The sequence below is a fragment of the Chiloscyllium punctatum genome, chromosome 15 (genome assembly GCF_047496795.1).
Source record: "Chiloscyllium punctatum isolate Juve2018m chromosome 15, sChiPun1.3, whole genome shotgun sequence".
Taxonomy (NCBI): Eukaryota; Metazoa; Chordata; class Chondrichthyes; order Orectolobiformes; family Hemiscylliidae; genus Chiloscyllium; species Chiloscyllium punctatum.
The window spans coordinates 1,423,330-1,437,500 of NC_092753.1; the positions used below are offsets into that span (position 1 = coordinate 1,423,330).

General features: G+C 41.6%; 1 protein-coding gene across 6 annotated transcripts in view; it reads left to right on the forward strand.

Moving 5' to 3' along the window:
• reps2 (RALBP1 associated Eps domain containing 2) overlaps window positions 1–14,171 on the forward strand; it is a 205,429-nt gene that overhangs the window by 81,444 nt on the left and 109,814 nt on the right. For all 6 annotated transcript variants that reach the window (XR_011962488.1, XM_072584435.1, XM_072584436.1 and 3 more), the window contains one exon: window positions 8,059–8,210. Coding sequence is in view for 5 of the 6 variants with exons in the window: in XM_072584435.1 (XP_072440536.1) it covers window positions 8,059–8,210 (152 nt within the window). In the remaining variant the exon portion in view is untranslated. The remainder of the gene's footprint in view (window positions 1–8,058; window positions 8,211–14,171) is intronic.

Here is a 14,171-nt window from a genome sequence, read left to right on the forward strand (position 1 = left end):
TCCCAGGTCATTTATTTTTTCTGTTGTGTATTCTGCAGTTAACTAATGGGTGAGTGAAGAAAGGACACAGTGTATGAGACAGGACACTAATTGGTTGCAACTGATTATTCTTACTCAAATGTATTTAAGGCCATACTTTTGTCTGCAAGGTCAATGAAGTGGCTTGGTGTGGAAAATATATGGTTTATGTCCTGCCCCACATGTTCCTGTGTGAAGTTTTGAAAGGTTGGTATCTGAAATGGCAGTGGGACTACCTCATTTGTAATTGAAATCTTAGGACTGACCAATATTTTGATTGGTGTACCACATTGGCTCTCTAAGTCTCTCTCTCTCTCTCTCTCTCTCTGACTCTGCCCTGCCATCAATAGCCACACCTGTCCTTGAACAATGTGAATTGTTGTCTAATCTGATTATTTCCTGGCAGAAAACTCTGGAACAACCTTTTTTCCCTATTAAATGGCTTCTCCTGCTTCCCTCCATCTTGGGGATTGGTATTCTGTGTATTTTCTGCGACATGTTTGTCTCGATTGGGTAGCTACTTACTCAAATACAGTAACTGTATGAACAATGGTGATTATGGCAAAGATTGGACAGTTTTATTCAGGAGGAAAATGACATTTCAAAAAGTTTGCTGTGGAGTTGTATTGGAATACCTGTGTGTGCATGTCAATAAAAGTCTGACACTTTCTTTGAAAAATCCATTTAAAAAATGCTGCTGTTTTCATAGTCCCACAGAGTGAATTAATGTGGAGAAGTGAAAAGAGTTAGAGGGAAGAAAATCCATAGAGAGCGGAAAATAAACAGGATGATTGGGAAAGGTAAATTAATATATTGAGTGTGAGAGCAAGTGTTTTGAGATATAGGTAGAGGTATGGAAACATATTGAATGAGAAAGGAAGGAGATAATCAGAAATCCAACACAGAATTAAAAAGAGGCACTTATTTCCATGTCTGAGAGAAATCGTAGAGATGTTTAGCACAGAAACAGACTCTTCTGTCCAACTCGTCCATGCTGACCAGATATCCCAACCCAATGTAGTCTCCCCTGCCACCACCCGGCCCATATCCCTCCAAACCTTTCCTATTTAGATGGGTATATGAATGCCTTTTAAATATTGCAATTGTACCAGCCTCCATCACTTCCTCTGGCAGCTCATTCCATACACGCACCACCCTCTGTGTGAAAAGGTTGTCCCGTAGGTCTCCTTTTATATCTTTCCCCTCTCCCCCTAAACTTATGCCCTTTAGTTCTGGACATTCCCATCCCAGGGCAGAGACTTTGTCTATTTATCCTATCCATGACCCTCATGATTTTATAAACGTCTGTAAGGTCACCCCTCAGCCTCTGACGGCCCAGAGAAAACTGCCCCAGCCTATTCAACCTCTCCCTATAGTCGACCAGTTTATTCCTTAAAGTGGAGCCATGTGATAGTATGGCCAAGAATTAGCGATGATTATATATTTATATTCCAGCAGAATCATGAAGAGCTGGCAACTAAAAAAAATTACCATAATGTAAGCCATTTAGTGGTTTGTGCTTAAACCAGGAACTTTGTCCAAATGCTCTTAATTTCCCCAGTTCTCCAGCTAAAATATTAGAAATAGCATTCATATGTCAGCTGTCTCTGATGGTACTTCTGCAGCTGAATCAGATGCTTGGAGCATTCAAATCCCAAACAGGGACTTTGTAATTATCCAGGCTGACACTTCAGTACTGAGAGAGCACTGCACTGCTCTAGGTGCTGTTTTTCAAAGAATTCATTACACCAAAGCTCTGCCTACATTTCTCAGATGGACATGAAAGATCCTACAATGCAATTTGAAGAACAGCTGTAGATTTATTTCTGACATTGCTGGTTAATGGTTATCCTTCAGTCAACAACATATCTAGTCATTAGCACATTGCTATGCAAAAGCTAGCTGCCACCTCGCTTATATTATAGCAGTGACAACATTTCAAAAATAGTTCATTTGGTATAAAATGCTTTGGGACGTCCAGTAGTTGGAAAAGATGTCGTAAAAACGCAACATTCTTAACACCAGAAATCCAGTTTTAAATAACCGCGAACCAAAACACAAATGCAGAAGAATGGGATGGTGGGCGATATAGCAGTTTGGATCAGTAATTGGCTTGCTGAAAGAAGACAGAGGGTGGTGGTTGGTGGGAAATGTTCATCCTGGAGTCCAGTTACCAGTGGTGTACCGCAAGGGTCGGTGTTGGGTCCACTGCTGTTCGTCATTTTTATGAATGACCTGGAGGAGGGTGTAGATGGGTGGGTTAGTAAATTTGCAGATGACTCTAAGGTCGGTGGAGTGACGAAGGATGTTGTAGGTTACAGAGAGACATCGATAAGCTGCAGAGCTGGGCTGAGAGGTGGCAAATGGAGTTTAATGCAGACAAGTGTGAGCTGATTCACTTGGGTCGGAGTAACCGGAATGCAAAGTACTGGGCTAATGGTAAGATTCTTGGTAGTGTAGATGAGCAGAGAGATCTCGGTGTCAAGATACACAGATCCTTGTCAGTTGCCACCCAGGTTGACAGGGTTGTTAAGAAGGCATATAGTGTTTTAGCTTTTATTAATAGAGGGATCGAGTTCCAGAACCATGAGGTTATGCTACAGCTGTACAAAACTCTAGTGCGGCCGCACTTGGAATATTGTGTACAGTTCTGGTCACCTCATTATGAGAAGGATGTGGAAGCTTTGGAAAGGGTGCAGAGGAGATTTACTCGGATGTTGCCTGGTATGGAGAGAAGGTCTTACGAGGAAAGGCTGAGGGACTTGAGGCTGTTTTCGTTAGAGAGAAGAAGGCTGAGAGGTGACTTAATAGAGACATATAAGATAATCAGAGGGTTAGATAGGGTGGACAAGGAGAGCCTTTTTCCAAGAATGGTGACGGTGAGCACGAGGGGGCATAGCTTTAAAATGAGGGGTGATGGATACAGGACAGATGTTAGAGGTAGTTTCTTTACTCAGAGTAGTGAGGGTATGGAATGCTTTGCCTGCAACAGTAGTAGATTCGCCAACTTTAAGTACATTTAAGTCGTCATTGGACAAGCATATGGACGTACATGGAATAGTGTAGGATAGATGGGCTTCAGATTGGTATGCTGGGTTGGCGCAACATTGAGGGCTGAAGGGCCTGTACTGCGCTGTAATGTCCTATTTTCTAAATTGCTGGAAAAGCTCAGTCAGTCTGGCAGCGTCTGTGGAGAGAAACATTTGAACGTGTAAGGTTGGGTGACCCTTCCTCCAAACTGGATAAACATTCTCGTCTAAAACTCTTAACTCTTACACAAAGATGAAAGCAAGAAATTGAAGCTGATGGAAATGTGAATCAAAACTGGAAAACGCCAGAATTACTGAAGTGTGTGGCAGCATGAGCATTGTGAATGTGGATTGCACCAAAACAGTTTGGATGGGTGGTACAGTATCCAGGTGGCATCTCAGCAAGTGCTGGCTGAACCGGGCAGTCAGTTTAGCCTGCATTCATTGACTTAACTGTGGCATCCCAGTAAGATGCATGGGAGCAGTGTTCGGATTCAATGTGAGCGGCACCAGGAAGATCTGGTATTTTATTTGAAGATCTTCAGTGCTGTGACAATATTGATGTTTTAAAAAATAAAGTGTTAGCTTTTTTAAAAAAAAACTCCTATTTGTTTATTTTCACAATGTTACACATTCACGTCTGCTGTCAATACTTTCTCTCATTCGGAGGTGTCATTTACACCACAGGCAATTTTTGCCTGCCTTGCCTTTTTAACAGTTGGCTCCCTCTGCCCTCTATCCGTGCACTGAGAAAGGACCTGGGATTGGAGCATTGATGCCCCCTTCTGACCCATACAGGATTTTCATGTCTTTTACACGTATGTTTCCCCAAGCAGACAGGTGGAGTAAGCACAGGGTGAGGGGACGGCTTGATATGAACAAAGAAGCTGCTTTATTTCACAGCAGTTGGATGTTCAGAGGAGTGCTTTTGATTGTTTTCATTTAGTTTATTCCATATGTTTTTATCTCTGACATAAAAGGAAAAACACAGCCCATTTCCCCATATTAACAAGTCATCATACTTGAGCGTGAGTCTTCTCATGGCTTTCCTAACATTGCTAACTTTTGAGAATTCCAAATAACTTCACCTGCTTTAGTTATAAGCTTGGCTAAATTACAGTGTTCCTTTTTTTTCAAAAGCCTTTGTGCAATTCTGTCTTTTTTGTTGTCTCTCCTTTTTTTTTCATGAAGAAGAGAGAGTTTATTTAGCCAGTTTGTACAATTTTTCCGAGCTGTTCCCAGCACCAACAAGAGCTAAGCTCTGCTTCTTCTAGTTTTCCTGTTTATATCCCAAAGACCAGCTTCTTACTGTTGTTCCTTGGAAGATCTAAATGCCGTTGCACAGTGAGTGAGCATGTGTAAACACATCTTTAGATTAGATTAGATTCTCTACAGTGTGGAAACAGGCCCTTCGGCCCAACCAATCCACACTGACCCTCCAAAGAGTAACCCACCCAGACCCATTTCCCTCTGACTAATGCACCTAACACTAGGGGAAATCTTATTCCACTAAATGTAATTATGCTGCAGTTGACATCTGGATGATGGATGTGGATGTAAAAATGTCTGAGCCGATGCCTCACAGTTACCTTCTTCAGATTTCTAACGTGTACAGAGCCATTGAAGAAAAACATGTTGTTGCAACCTAGAATTAAGATATTTAAGTTTCCACCAGGCATGACAGATTTGTCTTTTTTAAGGAAATGGTTCTGTAAAGGTTAATGTTCATGTTACATTGACCCCCATCCATTCTATTGAACTGTACATGGAGACAAGGGGCTCAACTCCCACTTTTGGAAGGAGTGAATGTTTCTGTATTCGTTCTCTAAAGTCCTGGTATTTATGTCTGACCAAATGTAATTTTATTTACTATCATGTAATAAATCTTCATGTTCTCTAAGAATAGTGCCTTTTCTGTCGATGCTGTATGGTGATGCATCCTCTGCTATTGTTACAGATTAGATCAGACCCTCTCAAAGTATTTTAAGAAGGTAGCTTAGATCCTAACATTTTTCTTATTTTAAAGGTGAATGTGGAGTGCCATGTTCCAGATGAAATGTGACTGGTCAACCTTTTCGACATTAAACATAAACATAATTTATTTAAACACTGTGTAGTTAAAATACAAACAAAAGAAAGAAGAATTTAGTATAACTTTATTGGAAAACTTAACTGAATAAAAGATACATTAACTATTACCGATTACTATTACTATGTTCCAAAATAGTAACATCGCATAAACACACTCTTGGCAAAAAGATAAATTCAAACACAGATTCTGACATGCAGTTTTCTAATCCAGGAGGAAAAGGGAAACACCAAGGGAAAATTCAGAGTAGCAGCCAGGAGACATTCACTGAATCTTCCAACTCTGAGACCCCAATAGCTTCTGATGTTACTGATAAACCAAACCGAAAACCTAATTTGAGAGAGCTGACCACACCCATTCAGGCTGTTTATTTTAAAAAATAACCGAGGCCTATCAAGCTGTTTAGTCAAGTGGTCTTCATTAGTCAGCACCCCTCACTGCCCTAGCCTTACAACCTCTCTTCAAAACAAACAGGACCAAATAACCTCTTAAAACCTCAACATTGTCACATCATTAATCACACAATAGGCCAAGACAAAGGAAGCTTGGTAGTGGTGGACCACTTAAAACAGCCCTTATTAGCCAGTGCCACATACTGGCAGAGGTGGTAAATACCACAAGGTCCATGAGTGGTCACCTGGGGAAATACCACAAGATCCGGAAACGCAGGGTTGTCATCTCCGGTATTTGATGCTTTGCATACTGATCCTTGATTGTCAGGAACCTGGAGTGAAGAAACTGTTTTCTAAACATTAGGTACAGTTGGTTTTGCTATAATGCATTTCTTCAAAGCAAATTGGCTATAATGCAATTGAAGAATTTAGGCCATTATTTGTACAATGTGCATATTCATAATACAATTCCGGCCCCATTAGTTTAAATGGCTCGGCTATTGCATGATCTTCTCAACACAAAGGAATGGGACTATTGTTACATCAGAACCAACTACTGTTATAGACTTTTATAAACACCAGACTGCTGCTTGTAGGAACTTTTTAAAGTAGCCAAAACAATTCGACCTGTAAAATTGTCGGGTAAATTCAGGTACTGCTTTAATTTTCAAATTTTAAGCAGCAAGACAATCCGTATCCATTCAAAGGGCCAGACATTGCAACGTGAGCTGTGGGGCCCCCGAAGAACAGTAAAGTATCAAACCCCCAGCAAGAAACCTGCCATGAGGAGCACCTAGAAGGACTAGCCAGGGAGGAGGATAAGGACGTCTTTCTTAACCGAGTGGCACAAACTCCACCCAAACAGACAGAGTCAAGAGAGGAGGTGGAGGAAACGACGAAAAGCAGGGGAGTGGATACCGGTGTGAAACAGCCAGGAAAGGAAATCTCATTGGGTCCCCACAAGACCACAGCACAATGGAAAGAGGCACCTGCATGTTGGACACCACAGCAGATGCTCTGATGCTGAAGACACGAAGAGGGATGGCCACCCAGCAGTGAGTAAGGCCCAGCACCACTCTACCCTCAGCAATCTTTCCAGCCTCGGTCAACTGTGTGGCGTTTGCACGTTCTCCCAGTGTCTGCGTGGGTTTCCTCCGGGTGCTCCGGTTTCCTCCCACAGTCCAGAGATGTGCAGGTTAGGTGAATTGGCCATGCTAAATTGCCCATAGTGTTAGGTGCATTAGTCAGAGGGAAATGGGACTGGGTGGGTTACTCTTCGGAGGGTCGGTGTGGACTTGTTGGGCCAAAGGGTCTATTTCCACACTGGAGGGAACTTAAATCTAAAAGCTTTATGGTTATGCCCTCAAAGAACACAGTCACATTTGTGAGGTGTGATTTCCCATGCACAAAGCCATTCCAAACATTTTGCTATGTATGTATCCTCAAATAGATGAGAATTTGTGATACTTTTCTGAATCCCATATCTATTTATCTGTGTATAGAGAAGACTGTTGAAGTATGGAAACATACTAAAACACTTTGAGAGACAATATAATGCAATGGAAGCTAAAATGTTTATTTCATCTTAAAGACATATGTTCCATTGAACAGTTCTGTGCTATTGTCCACCAAAGAATATATTTGTTAATACATACTGATATTGATGTTGAATTTTACTATTCATTTTATGCTGGTATAGTTGTTAGGGTGCTCATTAAGCTTTGCCTTGCCACTAAGCTACCTCATCCCTATCTCTGCTGCTACCATTTATTGGATATGGTCATGTTTCCATCAGATGCTTCCAACAACTTTGCTTTTAGCTTACTCTGTATAAATTAAAGTTGTGTTGTTTTATTTATTTTGCTTCACGTGCCACACTGCACGATAGAGGGAAATGAGAGTGACCTGCTCCCATCTTATTGCCAGTTGTCCATGCACCACCCACCAGGAGGTGCATGTGAGTTATGTGCTCTGCGCTCCTATTTTCGATGAGCAAACTTCTGACCTTGAGCCAATGACTCCAAGGTCAAGCGTGCGATTTTCAATTTGCCATCTTCAGCAATGTGTTCCATCACTCTGTAATGTGTTGACATAATTCACTATTGCTTTGCCATGCGTTACTTTTTACAGACATGTCTTCTATTCTCACCCAACTCACGACTCAGAATAGATTAATAGATCCAGCAGCAGTGTGTTGAAACTCTGCAACCTGAGGAGAAAAAGATCAGATGCTGATTTTGACTGATCTTTCCAGATTTACCTGCCTTTATTGGAAAGGGTCGATACTTATAGCAGTACAGTTGATGAGCACCCAGAGTATTTAGAAAAAAGCATGCAACCCATTGACAGTTGTTATGGCAACCATTCTGAAAGGTGGAGTCTGAAGCAGAAGATGGGGTGTGACAGCTGGAACTAGCCAAAAAGGAAGCAAAACTGAAATGATCACTGGATTGCCAATTAATTAAGATACTGTAAAGGTTAGGTTTTGCTATGCAAAACTTGAGTTTTAATTTTTTTTTAATCTATTTAGAATTGCCTCTTCCTCAATTCCCTGCATTGAAGATTGACAATGAGATACAAAAAGGAAACCTGTCCCAAAGTGCAGAAATCCATGGGCAAGTGGGGCGCACAATCTCATTAGTGAGCTCCTCCAGAGGCATCGAGACTATGGCAGGAAAAGTGGTAAGTGTTCAGATTTATGAAAACAGCAAGGTAAGTCACCTTGAATAAATTTACAAAAAGCATCCGAATTTATCAATGGAATGAGTACTTCAAGATTGTGGATAGAAAAGAGAGGTCAGGCAATTACTATCTGTATCTGGACAATACCAGCATTTATTACCAAACCCTACTTGCCCTGATACCATTTAGTGAATAGCTTATCAGGTCACTTCACAAGGCAGTTGATGGGCAATCATGAGGGGCATAGATAAAGTGAAAAGCAAGGGTTTTTCCCTTAAGATAGGGGAGTTCAAACCTCCGGGGGAATGTTTTTAAGATGAGAGGAGAAGGATTTTAAAGAGGACATGAGGGGCAAAATTTTCCAAAGAGGAGTTAGTGTGTGCAATGAATTGCTAGAGAAAGTAGTGGATGTGGGTGCAGTTACAACATTTTAAAAGACATTTGGATAAGTTCATGATTAGGAGGGATTTGGAGGGATACGGGGCAAGTACAACCTCCTGGGACTAGTTTAATTTGGAAGCATAGTTGGCCTGGACTGGTTGAACCACAGGGTCTGTTTCCATTCTGTATGACTCTATAACTCATATTAAAAAGGAAATCCTCTCCTTCTTGAAGCGAACATTGTTTAGAATAACTTTCCAGGAAGTTTAATAGAGTTTCAATCACTGGAACTGCTCGAGTATAATGAGATGCCCTGATTCAACAGAAAATCCAGTAGAGGAATGAAGACCGACATAAGCTAATATCCTTCTCCAATGTGTGACTTGCAATATGTAAATAATAGGCCACAAATCTGCTGAAAAGATAAAATATTTGCTGTCACTAATCCTTATCCCAACCATGCAGTGTGTACACTTGCTCCCAGATGTCATCAAGAAGAAGGGACAGTTAGCTGGTTATGTGACAGAATTGGTTTTAAAGCAGTGGGCTTGTGTGTATAGAAATATTAACAAAGCATTTCCTGATCAGGACCAAATTCAATAATTTCAGAAATTAAGTGAACAAGGTCCAGAAGATTGCAATACTTCATTCTGCATTAACCTCACCAGTAAAGATTCAGGTGATGACACCACTTGTGTGTTCAGTACGGAACTTCGTTAGAAATGTTTTAAGAAAAACTTTGTTGAAGTGGGAAGATTTGAGTCATACATGAGGAGCATGTTTCATCAATCCACTCGCTACTTGATCGTCTCATGGAATTTAACGAATAATGAATCGTCCAGAATTAATATAGCAGTGGACACTGTTTTCCATTTTTGTAAAATATGGATATTTTAATAATCCATGATTTGGGAGGTGGTGATATAGTGATACTGTAACTGGATTCATAATCCACAACCCCAGGCGAATATTCTGGGGACATGCTTTCGAATCTCACAAAGGCAGACGGTGAAATTTGAATTCCACAACAATCTGGAACAAAAACATAATCTGTTGGTGAGCGTGTAACCATTGTTGATTTGGCATAAAGCCATCTGATTCACGAAAGTCCTTCAGGGAATAAATCTGCCATCCTTACATGTGACTCCAGACCCACAGCAGGGTGGTTGACTCTCAACTGTTACCTGGGCAACTGGGGATAGGCAATAAATGTTGGCCTTACGAGTGATGCCCACACCCTGTGAACTAAATGTTTATATTTAAATTGCATGTTAATATTGAATCCAGCCCTATGTAAAGTTTGGCCATGGTCACACAAATGATAGGATAATTTGCTGCAACATCAGGCTTGAAAAATAAGGGAAGAGAAATCCGAGCACTTGTTGCTATGACTTCTCAAAAGTACAAGTTTAAGGATTCTGGGTAATCCAAGATGGAGGATGGGAAAAATTTCTGGTTGTAAGAGCTGATCCTTTTTTTTAGGTATTTGAGGTGTTGGAGGTCATTTCCTCGAATTCCAGGAGCAGCAATTCCTGTTTTATATGCTGTTGCATTGTTTTGGAACTTGGGGAAAAAAAAGTCAAAACAACAGCAGTTTAAAAGGGAGAAGAGCAGACAAAGGAAGCACATGGTGAGGTCATTGCAGGAGAGAGAGAAAGAGAGAGAACCTGCACAGTTACTGCCTTTGCTGTTTGAATTAGTGTATTGCTGGACATCGGGGTGTATCTGGGAAAATTCCCAAACAGTGAAATTCACAACTAATCTTGGAGGAACTGTTGGGCGAAGTTCACAGCACAGAATCAGAAAAGTTCATTGTTGTTTTAAGTCTGTCCAAGAGAAAGGCTGCAGTAGTGAGTACAGTGGATTCTTTCTTGATTATATGTTTTTGGAGATAAGTCTCTTGATTAAACTTAAAATATAAGCCATAGCTATTAATTTAACCTGAGGAATAAGACAGTGTTATTTTCTGGGTCTGTAGATTGTGAAGTAAAAATTGCCTTTGCAGTGATATGTGCTTCTTGTCAGATGTGGGAGTTTAAAGAGAGTTTAAGGGTTACTGCGGATTATATCTGCTATAAAGGCTGTTGGATGCGAATCTTATCAGATCGAGTGGATTGGTTGGAGAGACAGATAGAAGCGATGAGGAATTTGCAACAGCAACAGTATGTGATGGATGGCAGACATAGGAAGGGGGGACAATCTCAGATACAGTCACATAGATGGGTTAGCTCCAGGAAGGGAAAGAGAGGTCGGCACCTAGGGCAGGCATCTTTTGTGGATATACCCATTTCAAACAGGTATGCTGTTTTGGAAAATGTAGAGGGTGATGGATTCTCAGGGGAACGTAGCACAAACAGCCAAGTTTCTGGTATTGAGACTGGCTCTAATGCAACGAGGGGTACGTCGGCTTCCAAGAGATCAGTTGTGTTAAGGGATTCTGCAGTTAGAGGTACAGACAGACGTTTCTGTGGCCAGCAGAGAAAAAGCAGACTGGTGTGTTGTTTCCCTGGTGCAATGATCAAGGATATCTCAGAGAGGGTGCAGAATGTTCTCACGGGGGAGAGGGGCCAGCAGGAGGTCATTGTCCACATTGGAAGGGAAAAGGTTGAGACTCTGAAGGGAGATTGCAGAGAGTTAGGCAGAAATTTAAAAAGATTAGAATGGTGCTGGAAAAGCACAGCAGTTCAGACAGCATCCGAGAAGCAGTAAAATCGACGTTTTGGGCCTGATGAAGGGCTTTTGCCTGAAACGTCGATCTTACTGCTCCTCGGGTGCTGCCTGAACTGCTGTGCTTTTCCAGCACCATTCTAACTTAGACTCTGATTTCCAGCATCTGCAGTCATTGTCTTTACCTAGAAATTTCAAAAGGAGATCTTCAAGGGTAGTAATATCTGGATTACTCCCAGTGCTACGAGCTAGAGAGGGCAGGAATAGGAGGATAGAGCAGATGATTGCATGGCTGAGGAGCTGGTGTATGGGAGAAGGATTCACATTTTTGGATCATTGGAATCTCTTTTGGGATAGAAGTGACCTGTACAAGAAGGATGGATTGCACCTAAATTGGAAGGGGACTAATATACTGGCAGGGAAATTTGCTAGAACTGCTTGGGAGGATTTAAACTAGTAAGGTGGGGGGGTAGGACCCAGGGAGATAGCGAGGAAAGAGATCGATCTGAGACGGGTACAGCTGAGAACAGAAGTGAGTCAATAGTCAGGGCAGGCAGGGACAAGGTAGGACTAATAAATTAAACTACATTTATTTTAATGCAAGGGGCCTAACAGGGAAGGCAGATGAACTCAGGGCATGGTTAGGAACATGGGACTGGGATATCATAGCAATTACAGAAACATGGCACAGGGATGGGCAGGACTGGCAGCTTAATGTTCCAGGATACAAATGCTACAGGAAGGATATTCCCGGAAATACATCCAGGGAAGTTATTTGGGTGGAACTGAGAAATAAGAAAGGGATGATCACCTTATTGGGATTGTATTATAGACCCCTAATAGTCAGTGGGAAATTGAGAAACAAACCTGTAAGGAGATCTCAGCTATCTGTAAGAATAATAGGGTGGTTATGGTAGGGGATTTTAACTTTCCAAACATAGACTGGAACTGCCATAGTGTTAAAGGTTTAGATGAAGAGGAATTTGTTAAGTGTGTACAAGATAATTTTCTGATTCAGTATGTGAATGTAACTACTAGAGAAGGTGCAAAACTTGACCTACTCTTGGGAAATAAGGCAGGGCAGGTGACTGAGGTGTCAGTGGGGGAGCACTTTGGGGCCAGCGACCATAATTCTATTCGTTTTAAAATAGTGATGGAAAAGGATAGACCAGATCTAAAAGTTGAAGTTCTAAATTGGAGAAAGGCCAATTTTGACGGTATTAGGCAAGAACTATTGAAAGCTGATTGGAGGCAGATGTTCGCAGGTAAAGGGATGGCTGGAAAATAGGAAGCCTTCAGAAATGAGATAACAAAAATCCAGAGAAAGTATATTCCTGTCAGGGTGAAAGGGAAGGCTGGTAGGTATAGGGAATGGTGGATGACTAAAGAAATTGAGGGTTTGATTAAGAAAAAGAAGGAAGCATATGTCAGGTATAGACAGGAATCCTTAGAGTATAAAGAAAGTAGGAGTATACTTAAAAGGGAAATCAGGAGGGCAAAACGGGGACATGAGATAGCTTTGGCAAATAGAATTAAGGAGAATTCAAAGGGTTTTTACAAATACATTAAGGACAAAAGGGTAACTAGGGAGAGAATAGGGCCCCTCAAAGATCAGCAAGGCAGCCTTTGTGTGGAGACACAGAAAATGGGGGAGGTACTAAATGAATATTTTGCATCAGTGTTTACTGTGGAAAAGGATATGGAAGATATAGACTGTAGGGAAATAGATGGTGATATCTTGCAAAATGTCCAGATTACAGAGGAGGAAGTACTGGATGCTTTGAAACGGTTAAAGGTGGATAAATCCCCAGGACCTGATCAGGTGTATCCGAGAACTCTGGGAAGCTAGAGAAGTGATTGCTGGGCCTCTTGCTGAGATAGTTGTATCATCGATAGTCGCAGATGAGGTGCTAGAAGACTGGAGTTTGGTAAACGTGGTGCCACTGTTTAAGAAGGGCGGTAAAGACAGGCCAGGGAACTATAGACCGGTGAGCCTGACCTCAGTGGTGGGCAAGTTGTTGGAGGGAATCTTGAGGGACAGGATGTACATGTATTTGGAAAGGCAAGGACTGATTCGGGATAGTCAACATGGCTTTGTGCATGGGAAATCATGTCTCACAAACTTGATTGAGTTTTTTTGAAGAAGTAACAAAGAAGATTGAGGGCAGAGCAGTAGATGTGATCTACATGGACTTCAGTAAGGCGTTCGACAAAGTTCCCCATGGGACACTGATTAGCAAGGTTAGATCTCATGGAATACAGGGAGAACTAGCCATTTGGATACAGAACTGGCTCAACGGTAGAAGACAGAGGGTGGTGGTGGAGGGTTGTTTTTCAGACTGGAGGCCTGTGACCAGTGAAGTGCCACAAGAATTGGTGCTGGGTCCTCTACTTTTTGTCATTTATATAAATGATTTGGATGCGAGCATAAGAGGTACAGTTAGTAAGTTTGCAGATGACATCAAAATTGGAGGTGTAGTGGACAGCGAAGAGGGTTACCTCAGATTACAACAGGATCTGAACCAGATGGGCCAATGGGCTGAGAAGTGGTACATGGAGTTTAATTCAGATAAATGCGAGATGCTGCATTTTGGGAAAGCAAATCCTTAGCAGGACTTAAACTTAATGGTCAGGTCCTTGGGAGTGTTGCTGAACAAAGAGACCTTGGAGTGCAGGTTCATAGTTCCTTGAAAGTGGAGTCGCAGGTAGATAGGACAGTGAAGAAGGCGTTTGGTATGCTTTCCTTTATTTGTCAGAGTATTGAGTACAGGAGTTGGGAGGTCATGTTGCGGCTGTACAGGACATTGATTAGGCCACTGTTGGAATATTGTGTGCAATTCTGGTCTCCTTCCTATTGGAAAGATGTTGTGAAACTTGAAAGGGTTCAGAAAAGATTTGCAAGGATGTTGCCAG